General features: G+C 38.9%; 2 protein-coding genes across 4 annotated transcripts in view; both read left to right on the forward strand.

Annotated features, from left to right (window-relative positions):
* The window catches only part of MRPL50 (mitochondrial ribosomal protein L50), a 448,968-nt gene that overhangs the window by 201,862 nt on the left and 229,066 nt on the right, over positions 1-18,040 (forward strand). The gene's annotated exons all lie outside the window — the stretch shown is intronic.
* The window catches only part of GRIN3A (glutamate ionotropic receptor NMDA type subunit 3A), a 163,143-nt gene that overhangs the window by 111,951 nt on the left and 33,152 nt on the right, over positions 1-18,040 (forward strand). The window contains exons 5-6 of the mRNA XM_050761479.1: positions 851-966; positions 10,088-10,239. Coding sequence (XP_050617436.1) covers positions 851-966; positions 10,088-10,239 — 268 coding nt within the window. The remainder of the gene's footprint in view (positions 1-850; positions 967-10,087; positions 10,240-18,040) is intronic.

Consider the following 18,040-nt stretch of genomic DNA (forward strand, 5'->3'; position numbering starts at 1 on the left):
CATTTCTTCATCCCTCTTCTACTCTCACTGATTTATGTGCAGTGAACCCCACCCCTGGCTCGAGGTTACACTGCCTAGCCAATAAGAATAATAGTCCATTTCCATGGTAACAATATCCAGGGATGGGCTCAGGACATAGTCACAATAAAAGCAAATTGGACTAAGAATTTTTTTGAAACTTTTCCTGATAGAAAATCCTTTCTTAAATGGATGTATGTCTTTCACCTTTCCAAAAAGAATTGGAAGTGGCTGAAAACAAAGAAATCGTTGCATGTATTTTAGACAGTTATTTCCTTTTAAAACTTCTCCTTCCTTGCCCTCTTTGTAGGTGGAAGCTCAGCCTGTGCTCAGACTCACCTTTCATTTGAACCTGGTCCCAATACTTACTAGCTGTGTAACCTGGTTTAAGTTACTTCAACCCTCTGAGCCTCAATTTCCTCATCTGTTATATCACAGTCATTCTGAGTGATAAAATGTATAGAGACCAATGAATGCAATGCCTAACAACAAGAAGTCACTCTAATAGTGTAATAAGAGTAAACCTTCTCTACGCACTTCCTATTCAATTCAGAGTGGCTCTGGCTTTACTGATGGATTTAGAAGTAATGAAAGGAGCTGGTAGATAAACCCATTGGAAAGATGTCACGCTCTCTTATAAGAGTGTCTGTTTCCCCTGGTCTGTAGTCTAGAGGTCAGTGAGAAGCCAAGACTGCTAAGTCAGCACCTAGGTAGCTTGTGCGGCCCTTAGTGTCCAGGTTTCTGTCCCCTAAACAAAAGCCGGCTGTCAGCCTTCATGCTTCCTTCCCATTAATGAATCATGTTGACTTTTCTCCTCTGGTCTTAAATATAGGAATGATCCAGAGAAACTAGACGCCTTCATCATGGACAAAGCCCTTCTGGATTATGAAGTGTCAATAGATGCTGACTGCAAACTTCTCACTGTGGGGAAGCCATTTGCCATAGAAGGTATTAATCAGTCACTCTTGATTCACCTTTATTCAGGACGTGCTCAGTTTGCCAACCTAGCAAGTCACAAATGCCAAAGTCAGAAGCAAAGAGCTATTCATCTTCCCTTGTTTTCATTTTCAACTCATAAGCACTTAGCTATGAAGTTGCTGAAGTTAGGAATTTATTTTTCACCTATTCAACAAATATTTATTTACCCAATTGTTAGGGGGAAAAAATTATTGTTACCCAAATGATGTTGCTTCAGATATCTGGGAGTGGTGGCACAGTGTAATAAATGGAGAATTAATTTAATTTAATCTGTATTGTGTGTATGTGTGTGTGTGTGTGTAGTGGCAGGGTGTTGCTATGTGCTATGTTGCCCAAGCTTGTCTCCAACTCCTGGCCTCAAGTGATCCTTCCACGTCTGCCTCCCAAAATTCAGGGAAATCTGTATTTTCTAACAGCCAAATACTGTAGCAAATCTGATGGAAAAACTAAAATGATTACCTTTTCCAGCGGGCAGGGCCCCAATATTGATCTAATCCAGTCTACTTATTTGATAAACAAGAAAACCCAGGAACATTACATAACATTTTCACAATTGTACAATTAGATGATAATACTGGGACTGAAATCTAAAGCTCATGGTTCTTAAATCAGTATTCCTCCACTAGTTGGAAAATAAGTAGGAAAAAAAAACTCATTCTATAGTTTAATACCCTTTAGGGTCCCAAACAAAACCTTGGGACCCTTGTTTGGGATCTCAGGTCTTTTTCTCCACTGGCAGCAAATTTTTCCTTCTAATGTGATCACCCAATCAATCAAACTTCAGAACCAAAGAAAGACTGCTTTGTCAGTAGCTCTTTTCATTCTGAATGATGGTTGATATATGGACCTGATAGTTTGAACCAGCAAATTTCACTTTTCCCAATTTCCAGCTTCCCTTCCCTGACAGTACATGCTGGCTCTCAAGACAGCCCATGCTGGCTCTCAAGACAGCTATGCTTACTTTTCGGAAAACACTTTGGCTTAAAACAATCCCATGGGGGTGCCCAACTGCTATTTCCAGAAATCTGTACTTTCCTGTATGTTAACTAGGATATCAAGACTATTCTGATTTCAATTTCCCAACCACAGTTGGTCTCTGTCTCCTCTAAATGTATCAGCAGATTTTTTACCTCTGTCTTTGTTTTCATGATAAATGAGAATGTTACAGCTGATGCTATTTCTCCACATCTTCTCCTAGCAGAAATCAGTCCCCTCTCCAGGCAAAGTGACCCCCACCTGAAGCAGGGATAGGACTCAGAAAGAGAGGCAATTAGCAATAGTGGTCTTTCATTAAGACTACCATCTAAGATAGCAAAGGGAGAAAAATAAAAATCTAGAAAAATAAACAACATTCAGTATATAATCCCATTTTTATGTAACAATGAAAAATTTCTCATTTTTTATGGCATCTGGGGATGTTACATTTTATTTCCGTCCTAGTTGCACTGGGTAACTGAGGTCCCTTCTGCCATTAGGAGCTACTAAGAATGAATCATGTGTAGAGGACATAAGAATGAGGGGCTCCATCTTCCACCTTTATCTTCAGGGGACAACTCTATCTTGTCAAAAGACAGTGGTAAGATGGCTTGTTTGCCTCTGCTGGACCCTAGTGCCAGATGTCACACAATTAACTCCCCACTGGTTTCCTGTTTATATTTCCATCTGTGTTCCTGAGACTTAGTGTCTTGCAGTTCCCATCATCTCTAGGCATCACATTTTTACAAAGGAGATGGGCACAAAATGGCGCATGGAAAAGCCCTCCCTTCAAGAGAGCAGAAATACTGCAGGTTTTAATTGAGAGAATATTGTTATAATTGTGAGGTTATTCTCAAAATGGATGGGGTACACCTCAGAAAATTTAATTCAATTCTGCTTCTGCCAATAAGTTTATAGCCCAAAAACTTAACTCAGTAAAATACAAAAGGAAGATACGTATAAATTACACAAAACAATGTGGTAGAAATACTAGTCAAAGCCTTGATTGCTACTTTTCTTAAACATATGAATTTCACAATTTTTTTATTTTGAGACTAAGTCTCACTCTATCGTCCATGCTGGAGTGCAGTGGCGCGATCTCAGCTCACTGCAACCTCCGCCTCCCAGGTTCAAGCAATTCTCATGCCTCAGCCTCCCAGGTAGCTGGGATTACAGGTGCCCGCCACCACACCTGGCTAATTTTTATATTTTTAGTAGAGACAGGGTTTCACCATGTTGGCCAGGCTGGTCTCAAACTCCTGGCCTCAAGTGATCCACCCACCTCGGCCTCCCAAAGTACTGGGATTATAGGCGTGAGCCACCTACAGTCTAAATAATAAAGCTCACATTTTAATAAATTCAAGAAACTTAAATGTTATTAGAGGATAGCATATATTTTTAACAATTTAATTGAGAGAAATAATTTCATGAATTTTTAAGAAAATATTTCTCTCAATTAAATTGTTAAAAATATATGCTATCCTTTGACAACATTTAAGTTTCTTGAACTTATTAAAATGTGAACTTTATTATTAAGTTAGACTGTATAGGCATAAAAAAATCATCAAAGTAGTTTATGAGCAATACTTGGTCATTTAGGTTATAGGAATGTTTTATATGCCTACCCATATCCTTTCACAGCGTCTAGTACAATGCTAGGCATATAACATTAATGTAATAAATGAGGTATTACCTATTAAATAATGAATTAGGTTTGAAATAAGTACCTAATTCACTCACTTAGGTAGTTAATAGCTTGTACTTATACTTTCCCAAATGTTTAAATGTTCTTAGGAGAGAAAACAGAGTGCAATGATTCCTTCATGCTGAATGTACCGTCACTGTATATAGTAGTAACACACTCAGTACTCTATGTGTGACACTCAGTATAACTACTGCTGTAGTCTGAATGTTTGTGCCTCCCCAAAATTCATATGTTGAAACCTAATCCCCAAGGTGATGACATTAGGTTATGAAGTTTCCACCCTAATAAAATGGAATTAGTGTCCCTATGAAATAGGCTCAATGAAGCTCATTCACCCTTTTCAGCATGTGAGGACCTAGCTACACAGCACCATCTATGAATCAGAAAGCAGGACCTCACCAGACACCAAATCTACCAGTGCCCTGATCTTGGACTTCCCAGCCTCCAGAACTATAAGAAACAAATTTCTTTTGTTTTTAAGTCACCCAGGCTATGATATTTTGTTATAGAAGCCTGAACAGACTAAGATAACTATTAACTATCCCTCCCAACTTCAGCATTCTGCATTTATCTTGACTTAAAAGGGAAAATAAGGCAAATAAGAAACAGTGGCTCCACACTGAGTTTGCAACCCTTTCACGAGTCCTCATTGGTACAGAGTATATAGCAAAGCAAACCAAAACTGTTAAGGATTCAAAAGCATGTGGAAAGCCTTTGGTTGAATTAAATACCATAAACCAGGGGCACAAATACATATTGTGTGCAGGGAAGAAAATAAAACTGTTGAGATAAATGAATACATGTCTCCAATTTGTGCGTTGCAGTTAGCTGACAATAAAGCTCAAATAAGGAGAAAGAGTAATGTAACTGCAAAATAATGATGTGTGACCTTTCTGCCAAATACCTTTGCCTGCTTTTGAGTTTGTTCTTTTACTTGCTTTCCAATAATTATTTAATACAGTGCTTGGAACACTGGCTCTGGAGTCTGAGTGCTTGGGTTAGGATAAAATTGCTGTTATTAACTGGCAAGTTATCTAACCTACTCCTCAAGTTCCTCACCTGCATAATGGGGAGATGAATAGGAAATTTATGATAGAATTGTTGTGAGGATTAAGTAATGCATATGAAGCATGTACTGTAGGAACTTGTTTGGCCCATAAGAAGTGCTCAACAAATTATCATTATATAGTATATTGATTAATACATTGAGACCAATTAACTATAAAATTCTTCCAAGATAGTCTTCATAAGTCTCAACTTCTCCCACACATTTCTCTCCCCACTTTGATGTGCTGAAGCTAAGGGAAACCCATTTTATAGTCCCTTTATAGTTGGGACCATTACGATATGTTCTCAACCATTGTCCCAGAGTAGCTAAATATGGCATTCCAAGGACAGACTGCAAAATTGAAAAAATCTTTCTCCCTGAAGTCTTTTTAACCCTATCTGAGATGCTATTTTCAAAACATCTCTTTTCCAACCACATTTCAGAAGATTCTTTCAGTTTACGAATTTCTAACTATACATTTGCTAGCCAAAATATATTTCCATCACTCGTAGCTGAATAAAGCTGATTTATCCATGGTGAAGAGATCAGGATTCTATTCTGAAAATTGTCCTCTTGGGCTATTAAGCTGTATCCAATTTTCAGGATGCCTGATGGTTTCATCTTTAGGGTTGAAGGATTCCATTTTGCTTCATCCATCAACCGCAAAATAGTCAACCCTGTCTTTATTGCAAAGCCACGTTTCTAATAATAATGAAAGCAACCCAGGCTGCTAAGTTGAGTCAGCAATTTAAAATGAGAATTCTTTGACCAACGAACACAAGCAAATCTGAAAAGCAACTGATAAATGGGGACAGAAATAAAACCCTCAAGGTTTTATTATTTTATGTTTTTGAACAAAATGGATTTTTATCTCTTTTAACAAATAACTCTTCTTATCATCACATAACTTATTTTCTTATTTTTCCCATCATTCCACATGCATAGTTTGTTTTCATTAGCTAAAAATGATTATTATTGCTAGAAATCATTAAAATATCAGTATTCAATACATGTGTTAAAACAGAAATTTTAAAGGGATAGTAATCTGTTTTTAGCAACTGATTGCAAATTAACCCAGACATGATCGAGTGGAGTGATTTAATATTTATTATTTCTTATGTAACAATTTTTATAAATGTCTGTGAAACTTCAAGATAGCTTTATCATTAGGGAATCTTAACACTTTTGTTGTAGTGTCAAAATTCTATTCTTAGAATATGTAGATTTATCATAAGTGTGAAGGTAAGAATTTAAAACTTTCTTATCATATACTTTTGTCTTATCTACCAAAAATATCGTGATCAAGAACGACTTCAAGATGCCATCTCTCATCCTCTCCTCTAGAACCAATCTCTTATTCCTCTGAATTTTCACAGAGCTTTACCTGTCCTCATTGTGTCCTAGGCATTATATTTTACCTTTTTTTGAATTTATGCCTCACTCATCTTTTTTTACCAAGAAAAGTCAAGTAACTTTCTACCAATTTGTGTAGTTTTTTTTTTCAATGTATACCTCATTTCACTCATGCCACCATAAGCTCCTTATGGAAAGACTCTGTGTCTGCTTTAACTTGATAACCTCCATAGCATATGAAAGAGTGCCTGACACAGAATAAGCACTTAACACATGTTTATGGAATTAATCAATAGATGAATAGGTGAGCAATAAATACTTATCAAATGCAAAACAATTCTGCCATGATTACACTAATGTGGGTTGGAATGATTAGCTTTAAGAGGGTTTTAGGAGAAACAATTAGTGAGTGTCCTTGCTAGTGAATTTTCTCATATATATAATCATATACAAGTTAAAGCTGTTCTCACACTGTTTCTACAAAACTTATTGAAAAGTTTATAAGTAAAATCTGCCTGTGAATAATGTATATTTATGTTTACTAGAAACAAACCAACAGTTTTGAATATTGTGTTTTTTAAATGAATTACCTGGTTTAAGGCATTACATCAATGTGCATATAGTGTTGAGGCCTGCATTAAAGGGAAAGAGATAAGTATTTCCTTGACATGGTCACATGTTGTAATGGACATGGTGGGAAGAGCGTTGGTTTTAGAATCAAACAGACCTATTTTAAAATGCTGGCTTTGCCGACTACCAGCTCTGTGACCTTGGCAGTTTATTTATTCAATCTTTTTTTTTTTTTTTTTTGAGATGGAGTCTTGCTCTGTCACCCAGGCTGGAGTGCAGTGGCGCAATCTCTGCTCACTGCAAGCTCTGCCTCCCAGATTCACGCCATTCTCCTGCCTCAGCCTCCCGAGTAGCTGGGACTACAGCTGCCTGCTACCACGCCCAGCTAATTTTTTGTATTTTTAGTAGAGACGGGGTTTCACCATGTTAGCCAGGATGGTCTCGATCTCCTGACCTCGTGATCTGCCCACCTCGGCCTCCCAAAGTGCTAGGATTACAGGCATGAGCCACCATGCCCGGCCTATTTATTCAATCTTAAGTCTCCAAGTAATACACATTCTACACATTCTGGTGTGGGTTCATGTAGGGATACATGTGGAATAATGCTTGGTGCACAGTGGAGCCCAGTATGTCCTAGTACTTATTATTAGAATCCAAGGATGATTTAACCGAGCTGTGTGCCACAATCTGTTGTTGTTGTTGCTGTTGTGGTGGTTGTCACTGTTGATGTTGTTGAAAACTATTGACCCAGGGAGGAAAAACACATTGATATTCGGCAAACCTGGCTAATTATCCTAACCATCAACCCACTCCTACCAGACAGTAGCAAGTCCTCCTACACTTTGTTCTTATATGGCCCAGTTTTCCCTTATGGCACCTATCTCAATTGTAATGAAATAATAACTATGCTATGTCTTGTTTAATATCTGTCTCTCCTGTAGAGTGTACATTCCATCACAGCAGAGACCACATCCACCTTGGTCACCGCTAAGTCCTGACCACTTAACATGGTGCCTATTTACTCAGGGAAGATTTGTTGCCTGAATGAATGAGTGAATGAATAAACGAATGTGTGAGTGAGTCAGTGAATCAGTGAATATTATGATATGCTTGTGCCTAGTATTGTGCCTGATGTGCAAATAAGTCCTGAATAATGTTTGTGCAGTTGAATTGGAAACAACATTCATTATGTTTCTAAAGAAAACTGATTACTTCCTTCTAATAAATTACCCATTATATTTTTAAATGTTATTTAATAATAACATCAGCAGAATCAAAAGCTACCCATCCAAACTCTTTTGTTTTCAGTCCTGCCTTTCAAACCAAAATGACTAGGCATAAAACAGGCACTCAAAATAGCTCTTTGAATGGAAAATTCTAATCATGCTTTTGACATTGTCATCATTTTCTTGACTCCCTATTGTTAAGGAACAAATAATATTATTATCAGAAAAAAAAATACAGTCCATTGAAACTCAGTTTTTTATGCATTATTTCATCTCTTTTATTGGTTATACACACATCTCAAGCCTTTTTTTAAAGAAAAAGATTGTGTATCTGAATTAATAAAGAAACAAAAATCAGTGCTCTTGAAATTGAATTGTAAGATAGAATAATTATAGGAGATATTTGTTTCTATTAAGTATCTTTGGATGCTTGACAGTCTTTTAGTCTTTATCCACAAAAAAGGAACTAACTATATTTTTAATCTCTCTTCCTCAATCATGTTGAAGGCAAAAAAAAGTGTTTGGGTTTTTTTTACTATTCTGTCCAATAGCTAAAACAAAATGTAGCTAATTAGTTTCTTTGACGTGGCTCATCAAAGAGGTTAACAGTATAGTAACATTTTGGAAACCAAGTAAAGCCACACAGTGTGAGGATACAGAGTCTAAGCTGACTAATAAAACTCTGACAACAAATTAACTCCATCTTTATGTTTGTCCCTCATTCCTTCCCCTGCCTCCCTTGCCCTGCATTACCACCACCCTTTCACTTATCACATCCTTGGTTTTGTTTAAAAAAAAATAATAAGTATTATGACAAGCTGGGCACATGGCTCACACCTGTAATCCCATCACTTTGAGAGACTGAGGTGAGTGGACTGGTTGAGCCCAGGAGTTCAAGACCAGCCTGGACAATACAGTGAGACCCTATCTCAACAAAAAAATACAAAAATTAGCCAGGGTGGTGGTGTGTGCCAGTGGTTCCAGATACTTGGGGGGCTGAGCTAGGAGGATCACTTGAGCCCAGGAGGTCAAGCCTGCAGTGAGCCATGATGGCACCACTGTACTCCAGCCTAAGCAACAGAGCAAGACCCTGTCTCAAAAAAAAAAAAAAAAAAAAAAAGTATTATCACATACATATGCATATATAGGTATTACTAAAACTATATTGTTTGGTTTTGAATGTTTTAGTATTTACACAATGAATTCATGCTGCAAGTAATCTTCTGGAACTGACCTTTTTCACTCAATGGCATATTACTAAGGGTCATCCATATTGTTGCCTCTAGTTCTAGTTAATACAGTTTTTATTATGTAATATTCCATCTGTGCAAATAGTCCACAGTTTCATTACCCATTCTCTTGTCAAAGAACATTTGGGTTGTTTCCAGTTTTTACTATTACAAACAGTTCCTCTAAGAACAGTTTTGTACGTATCTTCTGGTATGCTTGTGGTAGAGATCTTTGGGAATGGACTCAGGAGCAGAACTGCTGTTCTTAAAATATGTAAATGTTCAACCATACAAAGTAATACCAAACTGCTTTCCAAAATGGTTGTGGAAATTTTCAGTTTGTATTACAGCAAGCAATATATAAATAATCTTATTAATCCTCATCTTCTCTAACACTTAGTATTATCTCTTATGTATTTATTTATTTATCTATGGACAGTTTAAGATGGTTTTTATAAGTTCCTGTTAATGTTTTAGTTCTCATACTGTATTGTTTATTTACATGGTCTTATTATATTATTCAAAAATTAAAAATAAATTTTAAAAAGTAAGAGAGGGTCATGCATTAACACTGATAAGAGAATGTCACCAACCACAGACTCAAATTAATCCAATTTTGTGTATTTAACGTTCAGAGGAGGGGTTCTGGAAGAAGTAGATAGGGAATCCAAGCCCTGATAAAGACCCCAAAGATTACCTCTAAGGAATGTCTTAAAGGGAAAGGCAGAAGATCTTAAAATGTTTCACTAACACACTGTGCCCAGCCCATTCCTCTCCTTTTCCAACTCAATTCATCTACTCAGAGATGCAGCTGATTCAAGGGTAATCATTACTAGGAATGTCCTTGAGTGCTTTGAAAGAAAGTTGATGAAAACTCATCACGCCCTTTTTTAGGTCTGACGGCAGTATCACACAAGTGTGTACTGTGGTGGCAATCTCTCAGGAAGGGTATAAAAAATTCATCTGAGATTGTATTTTCTCCTAGGATACGGCATTGGCCTCCCACCCAACTCTCCATTGACCTCCAACATATCCGAGCTAATCAGTCAATACAAGTCACATGGGTTTATGGATGTGCTCCATGACAAGTGGTACAAGGTGGTTCCCTGTGGCAAGAGAAGTTTTGCTGTCACGGAGGTATGGAAAGATGGCTGAAAATGGTGACACGTTGTATAGCTGTACCTCAGAGAACATAAGGAAATGCTATTACTTGTGCTTCATCATCTAGGTTATTGCATTTACTAGACTCTTACGTAATATTTGGATTACTTTTCACTTTGCCCAAAAAGCGTCCATTCCTAAAGGAATTTACAGGGAAGCATGTTTGTCTTAGATTTAAATGCGATGCTATTTTGATGAGTAAATATCTAAATTTCTACTTTTCCCCATGACCTATATCCACAAGTACAGAAGAAATGCTGTTCTGAATTACAGCAATAGTATCTGAGACTGACATGAACACTGTTTGATTTAATCGTTAATTGATGGACATGATGTGTACTTCAAAATATCCTCCAAAATCTAATCAAAACATTGCTAAATTACCAATGGTTACCACCTAAAGATAAAGCCTTCGTGGATGTAGATTATAGAGCCATAGATTTTTAAAACTGAAAACAATCAATTCTCTTCTTTTATAGTTAGAAAAGAGTACCCAGAGATACTCAGTGGTTTCCCCAAGGCACACAAATAATCAGAATCTGTTTCTTTCTATTGCAGTACTCTGACTTTACAATGTAATTAGAAAGAAACCTATAAAATAAGGCAGAAATTGGATGATTAAAATTGGAGACTGGAAGGTATAACCAGAGCCACAGGCTCAGATATTTAAAAGAGGAGCCAAATATACCTGAACAAGGTCAGCCTGACAATTAAAAACAAAACAAAAAAAACCTAAAGCGAATAATAATGGCTTCAAGTAGTCTCTTTGCCAAGAACTCTCGAATTTGTATTTCAACACAGACCCTTATTGTGAGCTCCAGACCATATATCCACCTTCCTATTTGACATCTCCACTTGAATATCCTCCAGGCATCTCAAATTTAACTTGTCAAAAGCTGAACCCTTGATCGTCCCTCCTAAATCTATTTTTCCCCCTGTGCCTCACATCTTGGTAATGGCACCTCTGGCCATCTAGTTACTCATTCTGGAAACTGGCAGGGATCCTTAATGCCTCCCACATCTCATCTTCCGCATTCATCAACAAGCCATGTCTTTTCCTTCTATAAAATATGCCTCAAATATGCCCATTTATTGTCATCTCCACTGTTGTCACTCGAGTCCAAGCCATCATTCTTCACCTGGACCACTATAAAAGTCTCCTAACTGGCTCTCTGCTTTCACTCCTGCCTCCTCAAATTTTTCCATGTGGCAGATCATTCTTCGCTCAGAAGCCTGCAGTGGCCTCCCATGTTAATGGGACAAAAATCTGAAATGTTGGCATGGCCCACAATGCCCTGTGGGACCTGGCCCTGCCCACCTCCCAGCCTCATCCCACGCCACTTTCCTCCTGGCTTCCCTGCCCAGGCTGTTGCCTCCTCTTCCTCAAATACTCTATCCTCTGACACTCGCTCAGCTAAATCCTTTACATTATTAACTCCTAGCTGAAATCTCCCTTCTTCAGTCTCTGATAATCCCAGACCAATATGAAGCATATCTCCCTTTATAATCTCATATATCTCACATTATTTCATAGCACTTGTCGTAATTTATAAATTATACTATTTCTAAACAAATACTTAACTGAGTTTTTGTTTTAGTGTATCCCTTCATTAAACTGTAAGAGCTTGGTGAGTGGCAAAGATTTTGTTTGCAATTGTATTGTCAGTGTCTCATATATAGTAGCACCCAGTGATTGTGGAATAAAGAATCAGAGAAATTGGACAGCGTACGTGAGAAAATGTTAGGGAGCAGAAAGTAAAAGCATACATTGGGAGTGAAATTTGTAGTGTACTATTTGGGGGGACAAATAGTGTCCCCCCAAAATTAGTGTCTACCTAGAACTTCAGAATGTGACCTTATTTGGAAATAAGGTCTTTGAAAAGGTAGTTAATGAAGTTAAAATGAGGCCATACTGTATTCAAGTGGGTCCTAAACTCAATTATGGATATCCTTATAAGGAAACCCTGTGGAGAGACACACAGGGAAAAAGTCCATGTGACAACAAAGGTAGACACTGGAATGTGCAGCTACAAGCCAAGGAAATGCTAAAAATTGCCAGCAACCCTCAGAAGCTAGGAAAGAAGTATAAAACATGTCCCTCAGAGCTTCCAGAGGCAACTAACCCTACTGACACCTTGATTTCAGACTTTTGGCCTCCTAAACTGTGAGGGAATAAATTTCTGGGGTTTTTTGTGCGGTTTTTTGTTGTTTTTGTTTTGTTTTGTTTTGTTTTTTGAGACGGAGTCTTGCTCTGTCACCCAGGCTGGAGTGCAGTGACGCCATCTCAGCTCACTGCCAGCTCCACCTCCCAGGTTCATGCCATTCTCCTGCCTCATCCTCCCGAGTAGCTGGGACTACAGGCAACCGCCACCACGCCCAGCTAATTTTTTGTATTTTCAGTAGAGATGGGGTTTCACCGTGTTAGCCAGGATGGTCTTGATCTCCTGACCTCATGATCCGCCCGCCTCGGCCTCCTAAAGTGCTGAGATTACAAGCATGAGCCACCACACCTGGCAAAATCTCAGTTGTTTTAAGTCACCAAGTTTGTGGTAATTTGTTACATCAGCCCTAGGGAACTAATACAGATAGATGATAGACATCTAGATGATAAGGATAAAAATGTAGATAGATAGATGATTGATTGGTTGATTGATAGATAGATAGATAGATAGATAGATAGATAGATAGAGATGCAAGCTGGTCAATGCCCTTGGTAATTAAGTTTACTTCTGATTATCCTGGAAGCCATGACAAAAAGGAATATAAGATGGGTTGGACATTTTTTTAATTGGAAAAAGAAGAAGTTAACCTATCTTTAGTGCTGGATTCTAAAATAATTCTTTTTGAAAAATTACATTGAATAACAGAGTTAGCAGTGATTGCAAGAAACAAAAACATTTCTCCTCTGGATAACTTTTGTATTGATCAAACGTTTGAAGGAAGCAAGAGGAAAATGGGAACTTAGGGAGCTAGCACATTCTGTTTCCTACCATGTGATAGAAACTATATAAGGAACATTAACTTGGTTCTCTCTACAACCCTGTAAAGTAGACATTTTTATCTTTATTTGGAGAGATTTCCCTGGCTTGTCCTAAAAGAAATGAACTTGGGCCTATACCAGTCAATTGAGTTAAGTCAACCAAGGAAGGAAACAAACCAGTTGCCTAACCTGTGCCAAGTAACAATTACTTGGTATTTTCTATCATTTGTTGTGACCATAGCTGACTCAAGTCAACATCTTCAAGTGATTCAGAATTGACAGCAAGACAAGGCTGGGTGCAGTGGCTCATGCCTGTAATTCCAGCACTTTGGGAGGCCAAGGCAGGCAGCTCATTTGAGCCCAGGAATTCAAGACCAGACGGGGCAATGCAGTGAGACTCTATCTTTACAAAACAGATTTTTAATTTAAAAAATTTGAGAGCAAAGTATTAAGAGAAAAGGAGCCTCCCAATCCTGTCCCCAAAGCCAGCATTCCTGAATGATTTTAACCTCCCTGATCACATGCAAGCCTCTAGGCTATTGTCATTTCAGAGGATCATCTGACCAAGCCTTCAGCTGGAGGGACCATATGATTCCCAGGTAGAGGAAGACCTAAGGACACACAGCTCTGCAGACTCAGAACCTAACTCTACCTGGACACACAGAAGGGAACACACTATCGGAGACTTACCAACACAATTATTAACATAAACCTATGTCAAATTTATTCCAAAGGAAAAGTAACTAACCTAAAACAAGATACATTTGAAGCCATACATTTCTGGATTTGAATCCCATCTCTATCAATTAACAGCTGAATTACTTAACTACTCTCAAGTCTGAGTCTCCTCATCTATGAATGGGTATGATAAAACCTGCCATCCCATTTTGTTCTAAGAATAAGAGGTCATTTATGGAAGCTCAGAATGGTGAATAGTAAATAATAGAAGTACTAATTCTTCCTCTCCCTACTCTTCAGGTGTCTATGGCTCTTTTTAAAGTGAAGAAATATTCCCAGAAACCCTCCATTAGATTTCCTCATATTTCATTGGCCAAAATTATATCTTCTGCCTATGTGTAAGCCTATCATTGGTAAGGGAATGGGTTCACCATGATGGATTAGGCCAGTCATGACTCATCCCCTAGCACTGGCGATTGCACAGCTTCCCTTGAAACACAGGGTCACATTGAGAAGTGTGAAGGCCTAAACAAAAGCAGGATTCCCTTAGGAAGGAGGAGACAGAAGCATAGATGTTGAATAAGCATCCAACCACTTCTACTCTCACTCTGCAGACTTTGAAAGCTGCTTCTTCTCTCATCCCACCTACCACCAGCCATCTGCACAATGAGGTATTTTGATTTAATCATCTGCAAAGCAAGTCCTCCCAGCTTTGATACAGTGATTCTGGCTTCCCTTAATATTGTCCTAAAATATGAATATTCAGTATTCTATACAGTATAGTATAATGGTTAGAAACATGGGCTTTGAAGGCAATTCTAGATTTGAATCCCAGGCCTACCAACTGTGATACCAGGACATGTTATTTAAGCATTCTGAGACTCAGCTTCTACAAACTGGGGAGATAGTCGTATATACTTTATAGGATTGTGGCAAAAATGAAATTCAATAGTGCTCTTCAAATATTGGGCATATTCCTGAATATGATAACCACAAAGTTACCCATGTTCTTAAGGATTATGAGGTTTCACCTCATATATGTTACAGGGCTATATGGATTTATCAGCAATTTCAAACAAAATCAAATTAAGTGTAGACCAAAAAAAAAAAAAGATGTTTTGAAAAACAAGTATCAGTGAAAGCCATAAACTGTTGAGATGATGCATCTAAAGTACAGCAAAATGTTTTCCATTGCAGTTTTTCACAGGCCAGATTTAGGGGAATGGCAGATGGGAAATTCTAGATGTAGTCAGCTGGAAGCATTGAATAAGAGGCTAATATCAGGATCAACTTGTGCTTGTCAAGGCAATGTTGGGCCCACATTCCAGGTCAGCTAAATTTGAAAGAGAGGTAGGAATGAGAAGAATGGAGGAAAGTTGTGTCCTTACCTTCAGGGACAGAAATAACAGAGTTCTGGTAACATCAGTTTGTGTAGAGATAGGAGGGCCACACACACACAGAGCTCTTCTTCCTCAGGGATGCTGGTCTGCTGTATGGCGTATCCTGGTCTATGGAATAGGAAACTTTTTTGTAATAATGCTTACCTGGGTACATTTAAACAGCAATGCGTATTCTTGTGTGACATTTTTGTTTTGAACAACCTAAGACAGAATTTCAGGATTTTCCTCACAGAACCTAAAGATAGAACGTAATTAAATGAAACCAGTCTTCAGTTCATTGACTGAGTTTGGTCTCCTCTGCACAAAGACCCTCTGCCTGCTGGATTTCCCATTGCTCAATACACTAAGTCTCCAACTGCGATTTTTTTCTTAACTTTCTCCCAGAAAAGGTCAGAAGAAGAAAGCATACTTATTAATGTTTCGCTTGTCATCCCTTTTGCCTCAAATGTCATACACTGCCGGGCTGTGTTAGTGTGGAGAACCAGGATTAACTTTGAAATCAGACAAGCTATCCTTGAAGCCTACTTCAACCACCAACTTACTTTTGGCGAGTGCCTTAATCCAACTCAGCTTTAGCTTCTTCATCTCATCAGTGACTGTTGCGTGGAGTAAATAAAATGATGGTCTCATACACACGGCCCTCCTCCTTCCCCCTGCCCAGGGGGAGGAGTGCAGGGCACAGTGCAGAAGAACCAGGTATATACTCTGGCTGGTTCCCCTCCCAACAGGTGCCCCTGACCCCTGAGGATTCCATTCTTCGGTTTACTTTTTACCTTACATACCATTTTGCCAGTTACAGTTCCTGCGTAAGTCTGTTGCTATAGAGCAATTAAACACCGTCTTTCACTCTGAAAAAAAATTCTAGTTTACATAACAAATTATATGGTGACCTAGTAATAAAATTACTAGGTGCCATTTTCCCCCATTTCTGGCAGTTGCACATTAATACTTGGCCCAATGTGAGAAGCTTGACCTATTCACCTTCCATCTCTTTGCAGCCCCAGAGCTATCTAGCCGCAGTTTCTCTGGAAGATAAACTCACTTTTTTTTCCTGAATTTCAGGGCTTTATCTGCTCCCCAGAGTCACTGAGGAAATTGCAGGTCCAATTCTGCCGACCAGACTCTGGCAATTTTCAAAGAGGAATTTTAAATTGACCTCAGGTGTTTCCCCATAGTCCTCCCTGCACACCTGTGCCTCTGCCCACAGTGGACTCATTGTCAATCAATGCCATTAGGGAAAACATATGGTAGGGTGTAAATTTCCTTCATTTTCCTTTGACTCAGCAAAAAAAAAAAAAAAATTAACTTTTTTCAACTCCCCAAGTGAATTTAAGAGCTCCAGGGCAAGAGTTTTATGACATCGGTTATTCGCAAACCAGGAAAGCAAGGCAGCAGACCACAGTTTAGCAACCTCTAAAATTCTTCAAGGGATTACTAACATATCCAGATGATAACTTCTTTTTGCAAGCCTCCTTTAAATAATAGTTTGAATAACGCACTTTTTACCAAGTGGGACTGGTCAGGAAGAAAGAGGAAACAGTGATCTTGGTGGGGAGCAGATAGAACACTCCAATGATCAAAGGAGAATTTTAAAGAAATCGTTTGCAAAAGTATGACTTAAGGAAACCAGTGAAGATACTACAGTCTCCCAGGGCAGGTGAAGTGAGGGAGCCATGACCACATCTAGATTCAAAGGGAAGAATTAAGAGAGCCATTTCTAGAACCCAGGGAGAAATGGCAGAGGGCTTTCTAAGAGCCGTGGCCATTTGACCAGGGGTACAGCCATCCCACAGTGACCTGCTGGAAGACACCCAGAGAATAAATACCAGAGTTTGGTCTCCTCCCACCCTTGCATCTTCTACCTCAGGTCAAGGGAGCCTGTCAATATGGTGCGGAGAGGTCCGCTTCCCAGGGCACAAAGCAGGATGAAGAAAGGTGGAAAGTAGATGTGGAAGGGCAGAAGAATATCCAGCACTGTCCCTCGTGGCAGATGAATGTGGGATGGGGTCAGCCACAGAAAAGTGGCCGCAACCCAACCATCTGAGAGTGTGCAGCCTCTGCACCTCCAGACAGGGGTCCAGCCTGCAGGGAGAGAGACCATGCCTTGCACTTGTTGGGAAGGAGAGAAAAGTACAATCAAGTCCACTTAAATGACCTTGGTCTTGAGAGTCAGACCACCCTGGCTCTCCCGTCACTATGAGGAGGCAGCTCTATGTCCTTGAGAAAATTGCTTAACCTTTCTGAGCCTCAGTTTAATGCATATCTTGCTTGATTGCTACAAGATTTTCTTGCTGAATCCAGGGATCTCCTCTGCTGTTATTGAGTACTGTGGGAAACAAATACATACTAAGCAAGAAACCAAACACTAGAGTGAAAGCTCTAACCTGGGAACCCAGAGGCCTTGATTACATGGGATAGGGAAAAGGAGAAGCATATTGTGAAACTGTTCAAAAGGAAATCATTAAACTCTCCAGTGATTTTAGTATAATGGGAAGCGCACAGCAGGAAACAGTGCCCCATATCTGAACTTTTCCCATCTTTTACCTCACCCTATTCCTGACACCACCAGCCTCCAACTGACCTTCAGTCCATTCTTGACCCTTCCTATTCTCCCCCAGCCTTTACCTTCACCCACCAAAAGATGGATCCATAGGGCATGGATGGAGTGAAGATGTCTATTAACCTCGTTATGAGGTAGTTTTAAAAATGGAAGTTCAAA

This window comes from Macaca thibetana, chromosome 15, assembly GCF_024542745.1.
Source record: "Macaca thibetana thibetana isolate TM-01 chromosome 15, ASM2454274v1, whole genome shotgun sequence".
Lineage (NCBI taxonomy): Eukaryota > Metazoa > Chordata > Mammalia > Primates > Cercopithecidae > Macaca > Macaca thibetana.